Source organism: Amphiura filiformis, chromosome 6, assembly GCF_039555335.1.
Source record: "Amphiura filiformis chromosome 6, Afil_fr2py, whole genome shotgun sequence".
Classification (NCBI taxonomy): domain Eukaryota; kingdom Metazoa; phylum Echinodermata; class Ophiuroidea; order Amphilepidida; family Amphiuridae; genus Amphiura; species Amphiura filiformis.
Genome location: NC_092633.1, coordinates 60,726,457 through 60,752,055, shown reverse-complemented (window position 1 = coordinate 60,752,055; position 25,599 = coordinate 60,726,457). Strand labels below are relative to the sequence as shown.

The 25,599-nt window shown below is 37.4% G+C and overlaps 1 protein-coding gene across 1 annotated transcript; it reads right to left on the bottom strand.

The window, feature by feature from the left end:
* Positions 1 to 490: 490 nt before the first annotated feature.
* On the bottom strand, positions 491 to 25,599 carry LOC140155755 (armadillo repeat-containing protein 8-like). Its single transcript, XM_072178710.1, is given in 20 exon segments — positions 491 to 565; positions 2,241 to 2,407; positions 5,830 to 5,925; positions 6,757 to 6,852; positions 7,380 to 7,622; positions 8,405 to 8,494; positions 9,417 to 9,498; positions 10,087 to 10,169; positions 10,918 to 11,010; positions 13,499 to 13,666; positions 13,668 to 13,688; positions 14,064 to 14,124; positions 15,523 to 15,613; positions 16,003 to 16,159; positions 16,985 to 17,077; positions 18,711 to 18,808; positions 19,496 to 19,638; positions 19,995 to 20,066; positions 22,872 to 22,945; positions 25,487 to 25,599. Coding segments are annotated over 20 exon segments (1,983 nt in total). The 5' UTR covers positions 25,508 to 25,599; the 3' UTR covers positions 491 to 531.

Genomic DNA, 25,599 nt, shown 5'->3' with positions numbered 1-25,599 from the left:
CGATGACATTTTATTAAAGGTCACACCGAGTGCGCACTTTCCTTTCCTATATGTTCATCCTCACGTCTACACACAGTCAATCAATAGCATTTGAAAGACTTTCATTTCAACCTATTCATCATCCACTTTGGTTACCTGAGCATATTTCAGTCCAAAACTTTCCATACATAAGACAAGTCTTTTTTTTTTTGCACAAATTTAACATTTAATGCAACAAAGTCCATCATCTCATGGAAAAAGTCCATTATTCTGCAAATCCACTAATGGGATATTCCATTTAAAATCCACACTACCTGTGTGAACAATGTTAGGTATATCTTCTACAGGGGGAGTATGGTATTCAAATGGGATCAACACATCAGGCATCTCCATTTGATTTCCACACACCCTCTGAGAAAGATTCAACCTCAATTTTCTAGATAGTAGAGAGTGAGTTTCAAACAGAGTTAGTAATGTGCTAACTCCATTTGAAATTCATACTCCCCTGATTGATGTGAAATGGAATGGCCCACTGATTGATGGAAGGTGATTTCACGATGAGAATTGTTGCAGTGCTGTCTTCACTCTGAAAAACAAAACAAAAAAACATGCAAAATAGAAATGTTATAACCAAACAAACTGTCCATATATCATAGGATGGAGGAAACTGGTTCCTAGCATCAGCTGTTGTAATTGAAATCCATACACCCCCTGTGGAAGACATGACCTTAATCTCCTACACAAGGAGTGCAGATTTCAAGCTGAATCACCTATTCAGGTAACCCCATTTGAAATTGACACTCCCTGTGTAGGAGATTACAGTCAATGAATTTTGAAAAACAGCAGGTGTGCTACAAATCGCACTTCTGGAAATAGTCAGGCGAGCTACATGTGTGCTGTTTTAATTGCACTCGGTAAGGATTTTAGGTGTGCTATCATTTGCACTCGGTAAGAAGTTTAGGTGGGCTATTTGAATTATTGCACTTGATGTTCAGATAAGAAGCATTGGTGTTGAATGTGGGACTACAATGTACAGGTGGGCTTACTCAAACACCAAACTTTTGACGCGAATATCGTCCCTTCTGCCTCGGTTTTTTCAAACCCCATTACATCATTAAGCTTGTAGGTTTTCCACGTCTTGTACTGGACCCATTTGTTCTTTTTGTCCGCCATGATGAGTAGTATAAACTGATATTTCTATCGTCAAACCTCGGTACAATTTTATCATAGCGCTACACTCACCGCTGACAGATCACACGTGTGTAGGTCATGTCAAAATATTAAATCAGCCTTGTTCAGCTTCTAAATAATTATACAGTTCAGTTGAATGCATAAACATTACCACATTTACTACGGTGGTCAATGGCATGTCATGTCTTTGTTGTGACATGAACAGCACGTTATCATATTTCGTGGCGTGACCTCACAAGAAAGGTCAGCTAATTTACATATTAAATTGTCGAAAACGGCCAATCAGCGAGTAGAAAAGATATTGTTTGGGTTGTCACCTTTGTAAAGGCCATGACGGCGATTTATTTTATGCAAATCACTTCCGGGAACCGCTGTAACTTTGGAAACTCCTTGAGGTGACAAGGTGCCCTATAAATCGCACTCGGTAAAGTGATTTAAGGTGGGCTCTATGCGCGCGATCGCACTCGCGCGCCTTAAAATGCATTGACTGAGATTAAGGTCATGTCTTCCATAGGGGTGTATGGATTTCAACTGGAATAGTTCATTAGAGCTGCTCATATTTGGAACAGTATATCACCAATGATTCGAACTGATATGGAAAATATGTCTTTGAGACAATTCAAAACAAATGTTCTCATTTCATGTTAAAATGTGTATATTCTATGAATTCATAATTGTGATTGCATTTTTTTGTATATCTTATATTGTATCACTTTTGTGTACTATTATTATATTATGTTTTGTATTGACTGAGGGCCTGCTTGGAAAGCAGTGCTGGTCACTGAAGTTGTTACCCTCAATAAAGAAAGAATAAACTAAATTATCAATATGAATTACCCACAGCCTTGGTCAGAGTTAAGTTTGAATTGTACTTACCCTGCAATTAAATCAACAAAGCGAGCCTTATTCTATATTCGGACTAGAGAACCCGATATACTAGCGAACCTTTTTCAGAATTCGGACTAGCGAATGGTAAATTACGTGTTCGGACTAGCGAACCTTCGGACTAAGGAGCCTTCGGATTAGGGAACCTTCGGATTAGAGAGTTGTCAGCCTGCTTTGTTACTTACTTGTCAAAGAGCACTGTATCACTGGAGCTGAGAAGTGATTGTAGGTGTTTCTGTACACCATACTCTTTGAGTTTAGCCCTCCTGTCTCCAGCACCTTCCTCTTCATTCCAAACCAGGTTATTGATGCAATACACAGCAGCTATTTGTAACCTCACATTTTCGTGTCTCTGTCATGGCAAAAAAGAGTGTTATAAAAGTGTTACAAAAGTGTTACAAAAGGTTACAAAGTGTAACAAAATGTGTTACAAAATGTGTTACAAAAAGTTACCAAGTGTAACGAAAAGTATTACAAAAAGAGTTATGAAAGTGTTACAAAAGACATGTTACAAAAAAGAGTATTACAAAAAAATGTTACAAACAAAAGTGTTCCAAACTAGAATAACATGGTTCATAAGTAGAGTGTACAAGAAAAAGGGATTTGCATTGATTTGTCACCACAGACCCTCATCTTTTTAACTATTTCCAGCATGTTCACAATTCTTCCCACTGTAATGAATAAGCCAGAAACACTGTTTTTCGTTGATGGGACCAGACAGCTTTGGCTTGTACAATTTTGTATGTAAAACAATATTGGTAACAAGGTTGGTAACACTTGTGACATTCCAAAGAACTGCCCTCCTATAATGAAAGACAAAGATAAAGAGAATTTATCGCGTCTGACGTCATCTGTCAATCAAACTCGAGCACGGTTTGTTTACAAGTGCCTGGATGATGACTTGTTGAACATGGATTTATAACCGGGCGCCTTATTGTTAATTTTGCACCTTTTGACATGCAAACCATCTCAAAAGTTAGGTCTTTATAGTAGGAAACTTTCTTAACCGAAGGCACCATGTCCACAATGCCTAGAAAAGCTGCTTTTTGCCTTGTAAAAGTACGTAATTTTTCGCCATTTGCTGCTATTCCTTTTCTCCGATCAGCACCAGATAGATCGGTCTTCCTTTACTGCCGCTGATTAACCTGTGTAAACCAATCAAGGATCGTAATTGACAGTGACATCAGACGCGATAAATTCTTTTTATCTCTGTCTTTAATTATATTCTATTTTCATACTTCTCTAATGTAATTATCCCTTCACATTTACATTTGCTTGGAAACTGAAACTCTACAATGTTTTCCAAATCCTTTTTAAGCACATGTAGTACTCGTATAGTACTTGTACAACTTCAAGTGTGTGCCTTAGACCTTGTACAAATAATGTGCTGGACAGTGGTAGTAGACTTAATTTGTAAAAAGGATTTAGCAAACAGAGTTCGCCTTAGCTCATTATTTTTGCATAGCAAAAATTGCTATGCAACATTTGCTTTGTTGAGCAATTCCCAAACTTTGCATAGCAATTTTTCAAGGCAGTTAGTACCATGTTACCAACATGTTTTTTTGCATCCAATATTAATTACTTGAATGTTGATGGCGTCAATGTACATTGACTAATGAGTTTTAATGAGTTTAAATGGAATTTAAAATTAAACATCTGCAAAACAGATGTTTTATCATGTCTGTTTTAATTGCACAAGTGAAATTAAAAACAAAATATCAATCAAGATAGTCATGAAAATAGCTTTAAATGTGCTCTTATAGACCTTTTTCTGATAACATCACCTAATCGATATTGGGGTTTCAGATGTAAACAAACAAGTGCATTTCCCACGTGCCCACGGAGTGAAAACACCAAATACTGCATATTTTCTCCTCTGTTTTGTAATCTTTCACTATAGCTTCTATTAAATAATTGTTTAAACAGGAACTGTATTCTGGTTACCTTTGTTTCAGCTTGTTTTGATGCTATAAAATACAAAAGATACAAAAACCCCCGATGCTATTTGAAATTCAATCTTTGTTTTGTTTCACATTTTTGTTTACTTTTTACACCGTGATGAACTAACGCGTACTGCATGCTGGCAATCCCGCGCAGGACGCCTAGCGTGGCGCAAAGTTGATGATAATCGCGCGCACCGGTGTGGTATTTGCGTTTGGGTGCTGGTGACTCGAATGCTGGACCCAATATCGATTGATTGGTGACATCTGAGAAAAAGGTCTATACTGTTCAGTCATACATGCCATGACATTCCAATTAAAAAAAATTTCATCTCATCTCATCTCATCTCATTTATTTTTATTTTTTTATTTAAAATAAAATAAAATCAGACAATGAATAAAGTTGTCAAGAAAAAAGGAAAAAAAATTGATCCCTAGAAGTTTACTATTCATTATTTACTTTCAATGAACAAGTTCAGTCAATAAAGTCACGTCCACTCTTACCTTATAGATAACATGACATCATTATTTTTGGGTTGTCACATTTATTTGCTACACATGGCCAAGACAAGAGTGACTTTCTTAGGTTAATTCAACCCTGTTCTATCCATTTTTTTTCCACATTCTTGGACCCCCTATACCCGAAAATCAACATCGAACGTTGACCTACTTCTAGTACGCTTTAATTTGGCAAAGATAAAAACAATCTGGTAGATTCTCTTTGCCGTTCGCCAAGCGATCGATGTAGTAAAGCTTAAATTTGGGCTACATCCGGAAAGTGTAGTTACCCATAATGCCGTATGAACACACGAAAAACAATCCATGTTACTGGCGATCGCTGTATCACATGGTTGCACAAACTAACGACACTGCGCAGATCGATGCGCAGTAGCAAGCATACAATTTCTAGTTAGAGCTTTGATTTGCGACTGAAAATAGCATGTAACATTCATTTTTTACTGTGCATTTTCTTGACTTTTCCTGCTGAAAAATCAATCAACGAGCCAATAGTATAAGCCCAATCGCCATTGTAACTTCCGCTTTTTGAGAGCAGTTTTGGGACACTTTGACCTCGGACATATCGGGGAAATTGCTGTAATAATTATTAATTAATTTGTTATTGTCATAATGTTATCATTAAATTATTATCATTATTCAAATAATTAATTTATTCAATAATAATGTTTTTGGGTTTGTTTTCATTCTTGTAAAACATTTTGGATTATATTTTGTATGCACAAAAACCAATTTTTCTGGATTTTCCCAATAGGTCAGAGGGCAAAGTGTCCCAAAACTGCAAAAACTGTCCCACAATGCTTTGTAAACTTCCTATGTCGATTTGGCTTATTATCTAGGTATTTATCTGCATCACATTTTTATATGATGCAGTTATCCAGGGTTGTCAAAAACCCGAACAATCAAATCAAAATCAAAATTGTATTTATTGCTTCACAAGATTTGAAAACTGTGTCGCATTTTGTGATACAACACAAGGTAAATCGAACCCTGTTGGCAGAACATACCATCATGTAACTGGACATCAGATACTTGGGTTATTCCATATGAAATCCATACACCCCTATGTAAGACTTGACCAGAATCTCCCACACAGGGAGTGTACACTTCAAATGGAGTAAACCATTCAAGTAACCCACATTTGAAATTCACATCCCCTTTGTGGAAGATTACAGTCATGCATGGATTTCAACTGGAATGGCCTATTAATTTGTCACACCTTATGTTTGAGCCACTTGCCATAGAGAACCAAAAATGGCAACATTTGATATAGATTGCCATCTACCATAGATCTAAGTATATTACCCATTGGCCTTACCATGTAGTATGTGAGCTTCTTTAGAATATCTTCATTGGACATGATGAAATCTTTGGCAGTATTCCCATCAGCTATGTTAGCAAGGATACACAATGTCTGAAAGCAATAAGAAATAAATACATTTCACCATATGGTACAGCATACTTCAACAACCATACCTATGTCAGTAAGTACATGTAAGAAATATCAACAAGGGTACAACCATATCCCAGTTCCTCTCAGCAATTGAGTGTAATTATCCCCCAGTTCCTCTCAGCACTTGAGTGTAATTATCCCCCAACAACTCCCCATTACAGCTCAGTGTGGTGAGGCAATCAAGGTTATGCACATTGCTTGTATGCACATTTGCAGGGTTTTGAACCCATGATCGTGAGCTACCTCACAATTATGTGACAAACCCTTCACTACTGCCCTGCCATGCCCTTGTATCTACTTTAACACACAACCCTTCCTCCACTCAAGTAGCACACAACCCTTCCAGTACTCAAGTAGCATTGGACTACCGTAAACATTTGCCTAATGGCGCCCCTGGGTTTCTTTGTCTTGGGGAAAAAGTAGAGAGCTCCCTCCTCTAAAAATCCCAACAAGAATTATTTGCTGGTGGGATTTTTATGGGAGGGCACTTTCAGTTTGTTTCTAAAATCCCATAGTGCCATTAGGCGAACGTTTATGGTATTCTAGTTAAAATCCATACAGCCTTTATGGATGACACAACCTTTATCTTCCACAGAGGGAGTGTGAATTGGGAAGACTTGAATGTGTGAGAGATTAAGGTAATTTTCTTCCATGGGGGTATATAGATTTCAACTGAAATCGCCTATTTATGCTACCTGGCTTGAGTTACTCATGACAATGTTGCCCAGCGTTATTCATTCATTAATGGGGAATTCTAATAATTCCAATCATGTGGAAGAGGATGACCCTTACCTGCTCTTTGACCTCTGGTGGATGATCATCTTCTAATATCATGATGACTGCTGTCATAATCTGCTTACTATGTGAGCTCATTATTGAATCTATATGCTGTGTCCATAGAGAAAACAAAATCATAAGGAGTATCAAAGCTACACATTACATATTTGCCAACTTCCCTCCAGGCCTTCAAACTGGCCATCCAATCCCACCTCCTTTAGACAATTCTCCTTATTTCATATTTCTCTTTGTTTAATTACACATTTTCCTTGTATTTTCTAGTAATGTTTTCATTTGATTGTATGGGCAATCCTTGATTGGCTTGTTCAATATTACCTATCTGCAATTTTACAGTTCCAGAACTATGAGCAAAACAAAAAGGTTCAAAGTCAATATTTGGGCTCCACCAAGATCTTGTATCCTACCTTTGTCCAGAAGGAAGCAAGGAAGCAAGGAAGGAAGGAAGGAAGGAAGGAAGCAAGGAAGCAAGGAAGCAAGGAAGGAAGGAAGGAAGGAAGGAAGATTCCTCTTCTTTCTTTTTTCTACTACCAATTCTGTGATTTTTTCTGTAAATTTTCCATATGTGGAAAATTTTAGCTTTACCACTCACTACCATCTATCACCAATTTGATACCTACTGGCTTTGTACTGAGTAGATTCCTGAGTAAACCCAATGTCTTCATCAAGATGTCTACATTGGTATCTGTGAGAAGTCTGAAGAGTTGATCTGTACCAAGGGTTGCCAGGATACTGCTCTTGATTTTCTGTTCTGCTTGGAAAGCCATGTTCATGAGACCCCAGATGCCATTTAATCTTAATGCCGAGCTGGGGCTTGATGTAAGCTTACATAATAACTCTACTGCACCCGCATCAACAATAGGCTGTGAAAATGATGAAGAATAAAGATTTATAAGTTGACCTACCTGAGGCTTGTAGTTCTGGAGCTATTATTAATACTATTGCTAACAAGATAGGTGGATGTTTCTTATGATAGTCAAAGATTAAAAAGGCACTAAATTTTATGAAACACACGCAAGAGCAGCTTACTACCTGATATATATCAAATGGGCTATTCCAATTGAAATTCATACACTCTCTATGAAAGACATGATCTTAATCTCCCAAACAGGGGGTGTGGATGTCAAATGGGGTTACCTGAATGGGTGACTGCATTTGAAATCCACACTCCCTGTGTATGGGAGATTGAGTTCATGGCTTGTATGGATTTAAATTAGAATAGCTTAATTGTTCCATTACATCACAGTAAACATCTTGCCTATCTGTACTGTTCAGTCTCCAAACAGATATGATAGCTACCATGGATGTATAATCAATTCAAAACAAGACCATTTAATAATGAAGAGACTAGAGCACCAACCCTTGGAAAGATGAGCCACTAGATTAGCTGGTTAACATTTACTATTATTGAAATTCAAGCAGTTGCCAACCAACAGGGGAGGAGCAAGTCCTTCAGGCTTGAAATACCCAAGCAAAATGTTCTTCTTCATTTTATGGCCTGTTTTAGCCCAAAATTAACCTTATTTTGCCCTGACCCATTTTTGCATTATAATTGTAATTGTTTGCAAGATCTACATGTGTTTGTCCTGGTAAAGTTATTCTGGTAGCTGCTACAGTATTCAACACAGTTTCCTATCTCACTCACCTCTTTGCTTGGTGAGAATTCCAATAACAGATTACAGAGAGTTGATGATGCCACTGTCAACAGTTCTTCTGGTTGCTCTGACTGAAGTAACTGCAAAACAAACAAAAACAAGTAAACAACATTTCTTTAATTAATCTTGTCACCAGGGCCCGGGGTGGGAGGCCACCTCAATCTAGGAAGTAACGCACACAAGATTTTCAGTATTGCTGTCCCCCAAAGGACACCATATCTGTTAGTACATTCATTATTTGCCACCCAAGACCCTTTATTTCTCCATGGATCTGATACCCAAGGCCAACATTTTTCAACTTGACTGGCAATATTCATTCAGCACTGCTTTTTTTATTTGTTTATTCAAAAACAAAGTCACTTTAAGCACTTTAGTAAAACAATCCTCTCAGCTTCTGTGGGCTGTTTTAACCGATGTTCTCACCCAATGCCCCCATAAATTAGGTCCAAAAATGCATCTCGAACTCAAAGCCCTTTTTTCTCTCTTATCAGAACCCGTTACTTTGTAAGTCTCAGACTTACACCTGTGTCTATCAATTTCATACTGAAGCATCCCACACTCACCCATGCACCAGGGCTGCTATATAGATATCCAATTTTGTCAGATATTTACCATTAACCGGTATCTTGATGGTAAATTCAGATTAAACTCAACTGCAGTATAGCAGGCTTAGCATCATTATAACAACCATTTTGAGATGGATGACAAAAGCAAGTGACAAGTGCCACCACCTGTGGGTGCAACTTGGCTTTTTCTCAGTTTCTTTTTACTACTCAGCATCATTAGGGTATTTATTCCATTTGAAATCCATACACAACCTATGGAAGACAAGACCTTAATCTTCCACATAAAAAGTGAGAATTTCAAATGGGATTACCTAAATTGGTGATTCCATTTGAAATCTATACTCCCTGTGTGTGAGATTAAGGTCATGTCTTCCATTTGGGTGTATGGATTTCAACAGGAATAACACATAGTTATCATAATATTTCAGTTGTGTACCTTCATGAGAGGTTTCCACACTGCATGGTCTTGAAAACTTGTCCTCAATTGTTGCACCGATCTTGACAAACTATGTAAGCACCTGTAATATGGAGACATCAACAAATTATTACTAGCACACCTTGGAATGTGATTGCAATCAGGGAAACAAGTAGGTAATTGTGATCAGATCTGGTCCAATCAGGATAAAGTTGGCAATAATGAAACTGAGATATACGCAAAATGTTGTATTTGCCATTTGCTTAATCAAATTTCACATTCAATAATATACTTTATCTGGAATACTTGCATTTTCAATAAATCTGGTTGTAATTAAATTGTTAATATAATTATGTTATGTTTTGATTCGATTCATTTATAAGTCATTAATTTCTTGTTTAGCACCCACAGGTACCGCAGCACCTTGAGTGATACATGTTTCTTAATTTTACACCTAAATCCTGGATTGTTCAGAGGGGGGAGCAAAAGGGGACAAAGAGACATTCAACAGGAGATAAAATTCATGAAAATGGCCAAAAATGAGTATGAAAAGGCTTTAAAATCCAAAATATCATGGTGGCCAGCAACTCAACGAGGGGAAGAAAGGGGCAATCAATATGAACCTCACGGGGGAATAAGCTGCCCCTTCCCCTGATACTATGCTACTTATTACCATCTACTGCATTCCTACCTGACTGATGCAAGCTGCACTTTTACTGTTGGTGATGATAAATATTTCTCTACCTGATCCATTAACGTCTCTGTCTCAATTATCTGTACGAACAAACAATAGATGAGATTATAAGTGAACAATATTTTTAGATATCTTAAATTAAATATTTAAGGGGGTATGTTTACTGACACAAGACTACAAATGCCATGTGTGGCTTCCATTGAATAGTGGGTGGGAAATCTCTTTAGATTGCACCATTGGACACTACCTGTTTATTGATGATTAGGCAGGCATGTGCAGTGCTGGCGTTGCCTTATACGGAATGTGAATTTCCCATTATTTAATGAGTTCTATTGCACAACTTTGCAACGTCCTATGAAGGAATGAGAAGTTTGAGTCGAGTATATCAAGTTTTTTTCAGAATTAGAAAAGACATAATACTGAGAAATGGAGACCATGGATTGGAGTTATACACAGTTTAATATTTAATTAAAATAGGTGACCACCCACCACAAATAGGCTGTATAGTGTAATGTCAACATTTTCACTTTTTGAGATATTGATAAGGTATACTCTCCTCAAAATAAGCTTTATAATGATATTATATACCCCTATTGCATGATTGGAAGCTAGTTAAATGGGTTGAGATATCCACTGTTTTCTATGGTTTTTTGATGAGTTCTATGGACCATATCTCAAAACTAGCTGTGCCAATATTCCAACCAATTTGTGAAGGATGGTCACATATGTACATTGTTGACTGCCTATGGGGTTTAGCCTATTAGGTAGGTTTATACCAATATTGACAACACTGAATACCTGCTACCTTTGTAGGTTTTCCTCACTCACCCTTTTCCTGATATCTTCCTCATTTGCCCCTAATGATGCGTACACTTTGAAGGCTGCTTGCCTCATTTCATTTATAAGGTGTTCAGCTTGTTCCTGTAATTGGATGGCAAAATGTGAAATTCCTTTAAATACTATTACAGTCATTCTCATTGGACTATTCCATTAAAAGTCCACACTCTCCCTGAAGATTTTGGAAATATCTTCCACAGGGGGAATATGAATTTGAAATGGAATCAGTACATTATCCAACTTTGTTTGAAACTCACCCTCTCTGTGGAAGATTCAAGTTGAATCTTTCACAAGGGGTGTATGCGCTAATTCCAATTGAAATTCTTACTCCCCCGTGAAGATATTTATATCATCTTCACAGGGGTAGTGTGGATTTTAAAAGGAATAGCCCAATGTTAGTTCACTCTGGGAGTAAATTTAATGGTCAAAGATTGTCAATTTCAGACAATGATAGGAATAGCTGGGAAATTGAGGTTAAAATCATTACAGTCACTTTTAGGATTTCTGTGGTATAGGTACATGCTGGTAATCGGTGATTGTCGTCTACTTTTACATCCCATTGTTACCTTTTATGTGAGCTGTCTGCTGTGTATTTAAGAAATCCACTAGTGTAAGAACCATATGGTCTGTAATAGCTGCCATTTTGTCTTTTTATGTGAGCTACCAGGTGTGTATTTAAGAAAGCTACTAGTGTAAGAACCATATGTTTGACAGTAATAGCTGCCGTCTTACCTTTTTATGTGAGCTGTCTGGTGTGTATTTAAGAAAGCCACTAGTGTAAGAACCATATGGTCTGTAATAGCAGCCGTCTTACCTTTTATGTGAGCTGTCTGCTGTGTATTTAAGAAATCCACTAGTGTAAGAACCATATGGTCTGTAATAGCTGCCGTCTTACCTTTTTATGTGAGCTGTCTGGTGTGTATTTAAGAAAGCTACTAATGTAAGAACCATATGTTTGACAGTAATAGCTGCCGTCTTACCTTTTTATGCGAGCTGTCTGGTGTGTATTTAAGAAAGCTACTAGTGTAAGACCAGATGGTCTGACAGTAATAGCTGCCGTCTTACCTTTTTATGCGAGCTGTCTGGTGTGTATTTAAGAAAGCTACAAGTGTAAGACCAGATGGTCTGACAGTAATAGCTGCCGTCTTACCTTTTTATGTGAGCTGTCTGGTGTGTATTTAAGAAAGCCACTAGTGTAAGAACCATATGGTCTGTAATTTCAGCCGTCTTACCTTTTTATGCGAGCTGTCTGGTGTGTATTTAAGAAAGCTACAAGTGTAAGACCAGATGGTCTCACAGTAATAGCTGCCGTCTTACCTTTTTATGCGAGCTGTCTGGTGTGTATTTAAGAAAGCTACAAGTGTAAGACCAGATGGTCTCACAGTAATAGCTGCCGTCTTACCCTTTTATGCGAGCTGTCTGGTGTGTATTTGAGGGAACCCGCTAGCGTAAGAACCATATGTTTGACAGTAATAGCTGCCATCTTACCTTTTTATGTGAGCTGTCTGGTGTGTATTTAAGAAAGCTACTAGTGTAAGACCAGATGGTCTGACAGTAATAGCTGCCGTCTTACCTTTTTATGTGAGCTGTCTGGTGTGTATTTAAGAAAGCCACTAGTGTAAGAACCATATGGTCTGTAATAGCAGCCGTCTTACCTTTTTATGCGAGCTGTCTGGTGTGTATTTAAGAAAGCTACAAGTGTAAGAACAGAAGGTCTCACAGTAATAGCTGCCGTCTTACCTTTTATCTTGCGAGCTGTCTGGTGTGTATTTAAGAAAGCTACAAGTGTAAGACCAGATGGTCTCACAGTAATAGCTGCCGTCTTACCTTTTTATGTGAGCTGTCTGGTGTGTATTTGAGGAAACCTGCTAGCGTAAGAACCAGATGGTCTGTAATAGCTGCGTTTTATCTTTTTATGTGTGCTAACAGGTGTGTATTTGAGGAAACCCGCTAACGTAAGAACCAGATGGTCTACAATAGCTGCCGTCTTACCTTTTTATGTGAGCTGTCTGGTGTGTATTTGAGGAAACCCGCTAGTGTAAGAACCAGATGGTCTGTAATAGCTGCCGTCTTACCTTTTTATGTGAGCTGTCTGGTGTGTATTTGAGGAAACCTGCTAGTGTAAGAACCAGATGGTCTGTAATAGCTGCCGTCTTACCTTTTTATGTGAGCTGTCTGGTGTGTATTTGATGAAACCTGCTAGCGTAAGAACCATATGGTCAGTAATAGCTGCCGTCTTACCTTTTTATGTGAGCTGTCTGGTGTGTATTTGAGGAAACCTGCTAGCGTAAGAACCAGATGGTCTGTAATAGCTGCGTTTTATCTTTTTATGTGTGCTAACAGGTGTGTATTTGAGGAAACCCGCTAACGTAAGAACCAGATGGTCTACAATAGCTGCCGTCTTACCTTTTTATGTGAGCTGTCTGGTGTGTATTTGAGGAAACCCGCTAGCGTAAGAACCAGATGGTCTGTAATAGCTGCCGTCTTACCTTTTTATGTGAGCTGTCTGGTGTGTATTTGAGGAAACCTGCTAGTGTAAGAACCAGATGGTCTGTAATAGCTGCCGTCTTACCTTTTTATGTGAGCTGTCTGGTGTGTATTTGATGAAACCTGCTAGTGTAAGAACCAGATGGTCTGTAATAGCTGCCGTCCTTTGCAATGATACATCCTCCTCTATCAAATATGCCAGCACTTCAGCTCCATCAACCCTCTCTTCTACAGATCTATCCTTCTTGCACATACTGAACCAGTGTTGGCATAGCCTGGTGTGAGAAGTGGTGAGAAAGAGATAATCAAGCACACTGTATGCTATACTGCTATACATTCAGAATTGTTAACATCAACAAAATTCTAATGTTATCTCTGTGAACTTCAGTTTTGAAAGATACTTGAAAGAAAATAATATTGGCTTCTTGGCAATTCTCTATGTTGGTAAATCACTTTTAAAAAAATCAGTATTATTTATTCAAACATTGAACTTCCAGAGGGACAGCCGGCTAAGGACTCTCGATGTCAGGCTTTAAACAAAATTGCTATATTGGCCACTCAATATTGAGATGGATCACTCATGGTTCAATTAGCTTAAACAGGTGCATTGTGCCAAGCTAATTGACTCCTGGCTCTATACTACTACTTACCCTAATTACAATCATATTGTCTGCTGGTCTGATTGCTCCCGCCCTACACAGATAAGCCAAGCTGTAAATCATAAGCAAACAAATGATAATGTTAGATTGGACACAAGACAACCCATCTATGACCCGGTACCTCATGTGATACAACCTCAAACCAGTCATATCTTTTCGTATAGCACAAACAGACAAAGGAAAATACATATTCAGAAGGGCTGATCATGCTACTGCCCATGTCTAACAACTTATACAGCGCTGCAAGCCTTTGCATATACATGAAAAATATAAAGACTGTACTTAAAAAGTACACGCTAATGGGCCAAGGGTGTACATATATAGCGGTTTCATAAGTCACGTTTCATTGAAAGATTGGCCCTCATTAACAGGTGATACTGTTGCTGGACTTTGCTAGTTGACTTGGTTTGCAATGAGTTCAGACATTATAACAGCATTTATTTCTTAGTCTCTACATTGACAAATTAATTTCACTTGTGTTTATCACTAATCAGCAGAACTATTCTTTGTGATACGCACTATTCACCTATTTTTGGTTTTTATTTCAATACTGAGCTTGCTCATCAAGAGCTGTTGAGTTCAGAATTTCAACTCTTCTTGTAGCAATATTACTTCGATTACAGTAACATGTATGCCTGGCAGTACTCATTGTTCTCCATACATGAAGTGCATTGACTTGTAGGCTTGCTCCAGCATAAACATTACCTATATAACCTGGAGTCCAATTTCACTCAACTTTAACAAAGTCTCAAAATCAATCGAACTTATAATGCATCATAAAATCCATTTGACTAAAATGACTTGGGATCGGTACGCTTCGTAAGTAATAGGGATTTACTACAGGGACCTGTCGTAATAAAAGGGTATTCGTAACTTACGAACAGAAATTGAGTTGAAATAAACCCCAGAAGAATCAAATCCTTTACTTGAAGTTCTTGATTTGATAGATTGAAAGTGTGGTGTGTATATATGTGTACATCCATATCAAAACGATGCACTTGTCGGCTGCTACATGTGTCTCTTTTCACATTAAAGCTAGGAATAAATACCAACTTCATCTGAAGTGGAGGTCGCATCAAATCATCCCCAACTCATGTGGTTTAGGAATGTTCTCTGCATTCCTAAACCATGTGACTTGAGGATAATTTGAAGTTGCCTCCACTTGAGATAAGTCTGGTATTTATTCCTACCAAATATGTAAAATGAGACACATGTAGCAGCCGACAAGTGCATCATTTTGATATGATATCAACCTACTCCAGTTGATATCCATACACCCATGCAAGACTTGACTTAATCTCCCACACAGGGAGTGTAGATTTCAAATGGAGTCACCCATCCAGGTAACCCCATTTGATATTCACACTCCCTGTGTGTAAGATTAAGGTCATGTTTTCCATAAAAGGTGTATGAATTTGAACTGGAATAGCCCATAAGTTGATCGACTTACCATTTAGCTGAGGTTAACTGCATGATTATTGTATTATTGCGAGCCATTAACTTACAGAAGAGTTCTGGGATGCTTTCACCATTGTACATTGCTGTAAATTATCAAATCAAATTGTAATCAAATCAAAATGTTCTGCTGGTTATTCATTACTTGCAATCAATACCTTTGTAATCACACCAACACAAATGAACACATGTATGTGCACATATCAAAGCTGTCAATCTCGTTCCAGGTTCAAATCCTGTTCAAGGTTGAATTTTTTTCTTCCTTGGCCTACTCGAGGGAAAATTGGAAGTGTATATCATATCAAAACCGCTGGATCAATATGATTCAATATTTGGAAACAAATTGTTTTTAGTTTTATGCATCAAAGTAACATAGAAAACAGAACACAATAAGACACACCCCTTTAAATTTTGAAATTTACCACGAAAATAGAAATCTCAAGAAAATCTCCCACTAAACAATAAGGTACCATACCTGATGCAATGGCCATTGATATTGGTTTGTTCTGGTAACTGATGGCAGCAAAACACTGCAATGCTGGCAGTCTTATTTTATCACTATTACTAGTCAGTAATGGTGATAGGGCTTGTATGGCTCCATGCCTAAACATCATCTCCTGCTGATCAGGGGTCTGTACAGGAACAAAGACATTTTATTACATCAGTTATTGAATGATCTTTATCACTGACATAATAATTACATTGGGTTAAAAAATTGTTCAGGTGAACAAATCTGAAGAAAGGGCGGCAAGGTGCCAGGTAAAGGGTAGAAACATGATAGATATCAGCAAAGGGTGAAATAACAGCTTTGCTACCATGACTTAGTTTTGGAAAAGAAAGTCCTGGTCCTGGTTCTGGTTCACCTGAATTTAGCTGGAACCAGGACTCAATTTAGCCTTACCAGGATTCATGATTTTAGGAAAATTATAAAATTTGAAAATCTAGAAACACCATCGCCAAAATTCTAGATGGCTGTCTTCATCGCAATTGAGAAATGTCAGTACACCAAAACACGGCAAAATACTGCCAAATTATGCCTCCTGAAGGCAAATAACAAGAAAAGTTGGCGAAATATTAGGTAAAAAATAAGATGTGGCACTACAATTTGTTGAAAATACATTGGAAATTGCCAATATTTTGAGTGAAAAATGAGCTTGCTTTTTCACAGATAAGTTGTATTTTCGTACGGCAGTGGCGGGTGACACTTTGGGACAAAAATCGTCGCCTCGTTCCATGATTTTATCCTCGTTAAATTGGCGGCGCATTGTATTGAGAAATGCGAGAATTATACCTCACATAGCACAAGACGGGTTAACAGAGATGGCAGTATTTACTTGGTTTTATCCTCAACCGGCCACATTATGGGACGCCCGTTGATTTCATCCTTGGGTCAGTAATAATGGTGTGCACCATCCAACCCTTCTTCATCAGGGTTGGGGTTCAATTAAACATCTTACCTTACAAGAATTAGCCAATATACTAGCCACACACTCCTGTGTACATGGAGATCTGGGTAGCAACTGAATCATGTGTGGTATCACAGTATTATCCTGGAGGGGAACAAACACAAATATGGTTTGGTTACTCATGCTACTACACTAGCTTCTTGAGATGTACGCCACTCTCTTGCTCTGATTGACCCCCGGTCCTTGTAAATAAGCCAGGCTTTGATGAGCGCCATTCTGTGCCAATCGCTTCTTTGATGCATAATATGCCAATCAGATTAACAGTTTGTTATTATGATAGTCAGATAATTGAATTAGCCAATCGGAACCCAGCTTCTGTATTTATGCTGTGTAGGCTTTAAAAATGAAAACAAATGCTGTTCTTTTTTACCAGCAAGTGGAAGTCTACTAAGAGTCAGGTTAGGACCACAGCAGCAGATAGGTGTATCCCATCATGCTCTGCAGTACCACAGTAGAACTGCACATGCCATAGAAAGTGTACATAAAATCTCTCACTTCAACTTTCAATTACTCGCTTATATCAGGGGAGTTAAGACTTTTGTTTGAAAAAATATGATCTCCAAAGTATTGTGAAACTATCCATAGCTCTCAATATCTATGCTGCTCTTACTTATGTTTTGTATGTATTTGCTATGGAGCAAGCAGATGCATGATGGGATACTCCCTTCAGCTGCTGTGGGTTAGGACACAAAACAATAAAAATAAAATTCCTTACTACGCAAAAACAAAACGCCTTGCCGATTTAAACAGAGATCACCATAGACCCTTTACAAGGATCCGTCATCTTGCAACTGAAAACAATTTTGATTTTATTTGGGTTTTTTACACCTTCCTTGTCTGCATACATGTGTATGCACATCACTGGAATGTTAATGCGAAACATAGTTATGGTCGAGTTATTCCAGTTGAAATCTATACCCCTGAAGGAGAAGGGGTACCCATAAGCTATATGAAACAGAACATCATATCATGACCGGGTAACAAGGCTTATTAAGCAGGCATCCAGATTTTTTACCCCATGGTTGCCCAATTTTGGCTCTTGGTGTGTCCAATATTTTATACTACAAAATATAGGACCAGGAGCCATTTTTGGGACCAGGAGCTCATTTTATCTCCTGGTCCAGGCATACTTAATATAAGGTCTACCGGGGAGACTACAGAATCTTCTGTTTGTACAAAACTACAAGATCCTAAATAACTTTATAGGCATAAATTACAAGGATTATATCACCACTAAAATTGACAAGAGCCAAATTACAGCAATACCACACCAAATCAGATGTCTATGCCAATTCATTTTTTCCCTGCACACTCTGCAGCCTGGAATACACTATCAACCAACATTGTTTGCTACCAAAGCCCGACACCTTTGAATCTGCTCTTGAGAAGCTACACAACACTAACAGCCAGCCTTAATTCCCACTCTCCTCACCTCCATTCAAAACCCCTTTATGGCAAACTCAGGAGGATATCAACCAAGTAAGCACCCAAAGCCAACTTGCATAATATTTTATAATAAAAATAAAAGAACATATAAAATCATTGCAGTATTTTATTAAACAATTTTTGTAGAAGCATTTGCTAATGAAAAATACATTGCACAAGTTTACAACGAGCAGGCCCAGGCCTACATATATGTACACTGCCCAAAATAAACCACAATAATTCAGAAACACATGCAAATTGATTGATATTCACAATATAAGCATCTCCTTACCTGAAACAATATCTCTGTAGGTGCTATAGGACTTGTCAACATGGTGCGCAGAAATCGTAAACATGACTCTACAAATTTCAAATTACTGTGTGCTAGACCTGAAAACAAGAAACAAACCTTTCACATATCAATTTACAGCGTTGAAGTGACTTGTAAATTCTGTCTAATGTGTGTGCTTCATCGTATTATTAGGCCTTTTTTACATTTTACCACATACAATATTAAATGATGTAAGTTTACAACAATATACGATGGTATTCATGCACGTATTTTGGGGGGCTTTGGGGTGCCAGCCCCGGGGTCAAAGCCGGGGCCAAATCGAAGGGCGACGGAAAGAAGAAGGGCGGCAAAAGAGGGGCGCAGAAGAAGATTGGGTGGCAAAAAGAATTAGTAAATAAAAAAAGGGCGGAACATGTGAAAAAATTGTACTATACATCAAAATGTGTTGCTTTTGGGGCGGTAGCGCCTATAAATCCTTTTTTTTTTTTTTTTTTTTTTTTTTTTTGGCGCTTCACTTTTTCAAACGACCGTAAAAAAATTTGGGGCAACCTTTTCGGGCTGTTGAGGAAGGGGCGGCAAAATTGGATTTTCTTCAGCCCCCCGGGGAAGGGGCGGCCACGGTACGCCACTGGTATTAAACCAATGATTTATAAGGTTTGTCAAGCTCGTTTTTAAATATTAGAGATGTGCGATACAAATTTAAAACGGGCAAAATATTCTGCGAATTTTATACCAAACATGAAATATGGTCGAAAAGGGCAATACAAATCTTTTTTAGTCCATACCTTGCATCATTATAGCCAGCACACCATCTTCCATTAGTTCCCTTTTGTTGGCCTCATTACCTTTGGCAAAACTCCCCAGAAGAACCCCACACTCAACAAGGATCTCCGATGGTGTATTGTCCGTCGTCATAATCTGAAGTAACCTGTTAGTACAGAAAAGGAAAACACTGTGAAGGACATGACAAACAATTTGAATTTTACAACTCAACTCTGTAAGATATACATGGCTGGGTCACTTTGCAAAATATCAGGTCTACTTCTGATTCCGCATAAGTACAGCAAATCTGCCTATCCATTTCTCAGATACAGCATCCGGAGGTACAGAAGCAAGTACCGAAGCACGGACAGACATTGTATAAATATGCCTCATGGTGGAGGCATAAAAATTGAAAGCAAAAGGTTTTATTTTCCAAATCCTGAAAAAAAAATTTTATTTCTGGCTCCAGATCTGAATTTCTGCCAAATTGCTGAAAGTTAGAGCTGTGATTCTATTACTCACCTGGGTACAGCACCACACAACATCAGATTTGTCTTTTGCCTACTGCTGCCAATAACTACATTTTTCATTTGCCTGAGGGACAAGAAAATTAGACACATAATAATGGAGAGATCATTTTACATTACTTGTGATATAATTTCAACTTCCTAAAACTCAATTTCCTAAACTTTTTGCTATTTATACAAAATCATCCCCATTTTGTTTAAAAGGCTCAATTGCCAATGAGTAAAAGCCAAGTTTCACTCCAAGATCGCAAAATGTCCCATAATTTCTTACGTATTCCTTAAAAAGGTAACACAATTTATTTGCAAATTCCAAAATTTCTCTCCAAATCCCAAAATTAGGAATGAGCTTCCCGGATTCCATTTGCTCTACACCCCTCCAATCTTGTTACTTCTCCTGGACTGTGAATAGTGTCATCTGTGTCAAATATTTATTTTTGGTCCATTAAGGGATCTAGAATGAGCGTTTATTGCGTTTAGACAGTATTTTTTGAGGACATGAGAGCACCTCAGACCTATCGAATTGCATTCTGAATCGAAGCATGTCTTTCTGATATCAAATAATTTTCATTTTTGAAAATCACAATATAATACAAATTTTATGACAAATTATAAAAATTTAATATTTTTCAAATTTTGATATATAACAGTCCTCGAAGTAAATTATATAAATCTAATGATATATTCTTAAAGTGTATGTAGCTGGGAGGAAAAGCCGACGGTCAATTGAAAATTTTGACCTTTCATATTGAAGATATGGATTTTTTCCCAAAAAGACCTTTTTTGGTGTTTTGTGAAAAAATCCATATCTCCAATACGAAAGGTCAAAATTTTCAATTGATCGTCGGCTTTTCATCCCACCTACATACACTTTAAGTATAAATAATCAGATTTGTAAAGTTTACTTGAGTACTGTTAAATATCAAAAATATCAATTTTAATGATTTGCCATAAAATGTGTATTAAATTGCAATTTCAAAAATCAAAATTATTTGATATCAGAAGGACATTCTTCGTATTCAGAATGCAATTCGATATGTCTGATGTGCTCTAATGTCCCAAAATAAATACTGTCCAAACGCTCATACCCCAGCCCTTAACCAAAATTACCAGTCCTCATAAAAACGACAGCACATATATTCAGAGGTGGTATCCCTGCTGCATGCCTACAAACATATTTCCATACATACAGCTCAAATATTTATGTAAATACTATCAACTATGGACTGTGAGTGAGTCTACAAAGGTCAAAATAAGAGACTGGGACCCTGATTCATGGAAATATGGTTTTAAGAAAGAAATTTGGTTAAAACCAGGAGCACTTCCTCATGGATCAGTGCCAATTTTGTAGATTTTAATTCTATACATAGCACAAGAAGGTTTAACAGAGATGGCAGTATTCTTATTTACTTGACCCTTTACTCCCATATTAGATACAGCCAGAAACATGTACCTCTGGGAGGGATATGCACTTACCAGCTGTATTCTACAACACAAAATCAGTAACTCAAGTTTAATTGTTAATGTTATCATATTTTCATACATGTCAATTTGGCACTGTTACCCCTCCAGAGTTACATCACTGTACCCAATACTGATCTCCAGATCAGTATTTTCAAAGACCACCTTTGTTTCAATTTTTCTACCTAATTTTCACCTTTTTTATTTTTGTTTATAAATACCAAATGACCCCTTTTTTTTAAAACTACCAATAGGCCATTACTGCCCGATACTGGTAAGCACATACATGTCCCCATGATCACTTTAAAGTTGAGTGCCCCCCCCCCCATCTACTGCATATCTATTCCAGGATTAAAAGGAGGTGTGAGAACTCAAATTCATCCTCGATTGACAGTGACTAAACATATGAAAACGTATACATATTTGTAACAGGCCTGTGAGTGGGCTTTTAAAAAAATCAGAAAATTTACCTACCACACTACAAATTCAATGCTATTTGTGTATATTTCACCGGAAATAATTGAAGATTATAAGCTTGCATTTGAAGATTGCGTCGCTTGATACAATTACAATTTATGGTAGCCATGATGTATGTATTCCATATGATTTTTATGAAATCAAATGTCACACTTCCGATGGATGGTTTGGATGAAAATCTCTTACGGACAATCATGTACATCCACACAGGAACCACAGCACCATTTAACATCATTGGGCACAGTTCTAAACAAATATATTACACAATGAGTATGTACCAGTATGGTTCCACGAACAACGCCATGATGTTATGACCTGCGTTTCATGACCTTTCAAGCTTTCAATCTCATTTCTCAGTCGTTTTATTGCAACACGTAATGCTATCAGAAGTACATGGACACTATTTGATTTTTGATGTTATAATTCTTTTTTTTTTAAAGCGGAAATTTAAATCGGTCAAAAACATGAAAAAAATCAGATTTCCGCTAAAAATTCGAGGTCTCACAGGCCTGATGTAACATAAATCCATTGGGCTATTCCAGTTGAAGTCCATGCACCTCCCATGGATGACATGACCTTAATCTCTCACACAGGGGGTGGAGATTTCAAATAGGGTTACCGTATTAAACCACCCAGATGCTTAACAAAGTCATTTTGGGTGGGCGCTTATTTTTAGATTGTTTAAGCTGACAATACATAAAGAAGACACAAAATATTCAACCATCATCATCAGGGTGTCATATGTTTCAGACCTGATGATTCAGTTTTGCATGGGCAGTTAATAAACTAATATCATAGGGGCATGGACGGTTAATGGAACAAATACAGTACCTGAATTAGGCAATTCCATTTGAAATCTACACTCCCTGTGTGGGAGATTAAGGTCATGTCTTCTGTAGTGGTGTGTAGATTTCAACTGGAAGAGCTAAGTACTTACTTGAGATTGCATAGCAACTGCTGGGCATCAGAGACATTCAAGTTTTCGACATACACATGCCCTAAACCAGTATCCTGCAGAGTAATAAAAACATAATGTTGGAAACTATCTTTAGTATTAATAATCCATATCAAGTTTGGGATGAAGTAGGGGAAAAAATATGTATATATCTCAAAGCTGCCACGCGTATCTGTTTTATTATGGAATAAAATTTTATCATGTTCTGTAACTTATATAATGCCTACCATTAAAAAAACAATACAAATTTCGAGAATGCATTGCTCCAGTGGTTTTGATCTATATGTAAGCAAAAACATGATAACGTGCCCCCAGAGTCTTAGCCAGAAATCAGAAACCACCCCGCCAATCTATACCAAAATTTGACCCTCAAATATAAAACAACTTGTCTATACCCATGGAAGGGTCACTGGGTTCAAATATGTCCTGATTTGGCCTTTACATGTCACTTTGAATTAGTCCCAAGTTCATATACCCTTAAAATCATCTGTTTTTTGAGTGGGATGTCTCCTCACCATAGCAAGTTTGATTCCGCTCCCTCCACACAAACACCAACTGGCTTATGGTACGGCGTCCATCAAATGAGAATGAGACTTTCGTATCAGATTTTATTGACATTCATCTTACAATGTGGTCAAACAACGGATTCGTCGGCAGAGTGCAACACTATCGTAAGTGCAGTAGAATGTAATAGCTGCCTTTTGTAAAACACCTAATTTTGTTTGCAGCACAATGTTGATGTTGATGTATTATGGTGTTGATGTTCTGTATACTTTCCTGATGGCCACTAAGTTAACCCAGAGATATCACCTTTACATGTATGTAGTTGGGTGTTTTTTCTAGTGTTATTGGTTAAAAGCAATGGCAGCTATTGCATTCTACTGCACGATAGTGTTGCACTCTGCCGACGAAATAAGTATCAACCATGGATGTCCATGAAAACAAGATTCGTGATTGCTAGGACATTCTGAAGGTGAAGGCGCAAGAAATTGCAAATTGGAATTTTTTGCACCATTCCAGTGCACATCCAGAAGCTTGAAAGAATTGCAATAGAGAGATACGTGTAGGTAAGTTATTGCAGGGTATTGCAGGGAATTATACAAAATCATTTAGTGGTGAAAAATATCATGTAAAACACAGAGTGGTCATGAGCAACTTGATTATGACAATATCAACCTCCTCCGCGAATAGCAAAGTAAAAGTGTTAGTATGGCACTAATGAAAGTCAATCTTTGAAAAGATGTTACTTTGCTATGGAAAGTGCTATGACAAAACGGTTTTCAGTTTTTGCTTTCTTTACTCAAGGGCTTTAATTTGATAAAATGATGTGGTTTGATGGCAAATTTGAATTCACCTTTTGTACAATCATATTAAATGTATACTTGTATAGGTATGAAAGGCAAACCTTAGTTAAAGGGGCATTTCGTGATCCACAACCTCATCCCCCACTTTTCCCAAAAAAGTTGAGATTTTTACACCACTGGATACCTCTGGCTACATAATGTTTATGTACCAAATATTTCTTGCAGATTAATTCGTTTAGCAAAAATATCGCAAATTTGAATTTCGTTCTGGTGCACCAGAACGAAATTACAACACATTGTCTATGGAGCAGTGTAATACACATAATCATGCATAACTCGCATAAACGCAAAATCGGAATCAACTTAAATTTTGGAAATAAGCTTTTTTCGTGGATATCTACTGAAAAATGTCATAAAAAGAGGATGCTTGGATCACGAAATCCTCCTTTAACACATTTGCTATACTAATCAGCCAAATTGGCCTAAACCGGAGCCCAAACACAATACATATTTATTAAAAGAAAAGATTTGTCAAAGAAACCTACATAAATATACTGCGCCAAATAAGTATCCTTACACTTGGAAAAATTATCATAATTTCAAAACCATATTGAGGAACATTTGTTTTTTAAAATAGATGCGCTATCTAATCCTGCACATTTTGACACCACATTGAATCAAATGTGACCTCAAGAAGTAAAGTTACAAGCAATTGAATAGACGAAGGTCCAGTTTTAAAAGTGACAAATTGTCCTATACAAGGCGCAAAAAGATTCCAACCAGCGCAACAAAGAGATAACACAGTTTCTTCAATGAAGCGTTGTTTCAAACTTTTTTTATTTCAGTTTTTACTTCTCTGTACTTTTTATAGCTTTCATTTTATTTGTCAGCTCTTTTCTTTCAATTTTCTTTTGTTACTTTTGTTTTAATTAGCCATGATTTACCACTCTCAAACCAGATGTTTGTGGAGTTTTGAATAGGCCAGTTTGTCGTCACTTTTAAAACTGATTATTGTAGAAAACATTAAAATGTGAACCGTGTAATTTGTACTTCTCTTCAAGTTCAAGCTACATGTGATGTATGATTGTACATGTGTAACTGTTGATGGACTGAATGCTGGTGATGCACGTTTTGTTGTACATGTGTAAGCTTAACGAATCGTATTGTGCACAGTCAGTGCAGTGTCAAATGACGCGAGTGCAAATGCCATGTTTTTGACTACATTTCACTCAATATTACGCTACTCTACAGAACCAACGGTTACCTAACCATTACACACATTACTTTTCTTACCATCATCATCATTTCGAACATTTTGAGATCCGTTTGTAGCACTTTGACACCTAAATTTGCGCTTCGGCTATTGTTAATCGACAAAGTTTGTACGGAGATCCGTCATCTTTGGG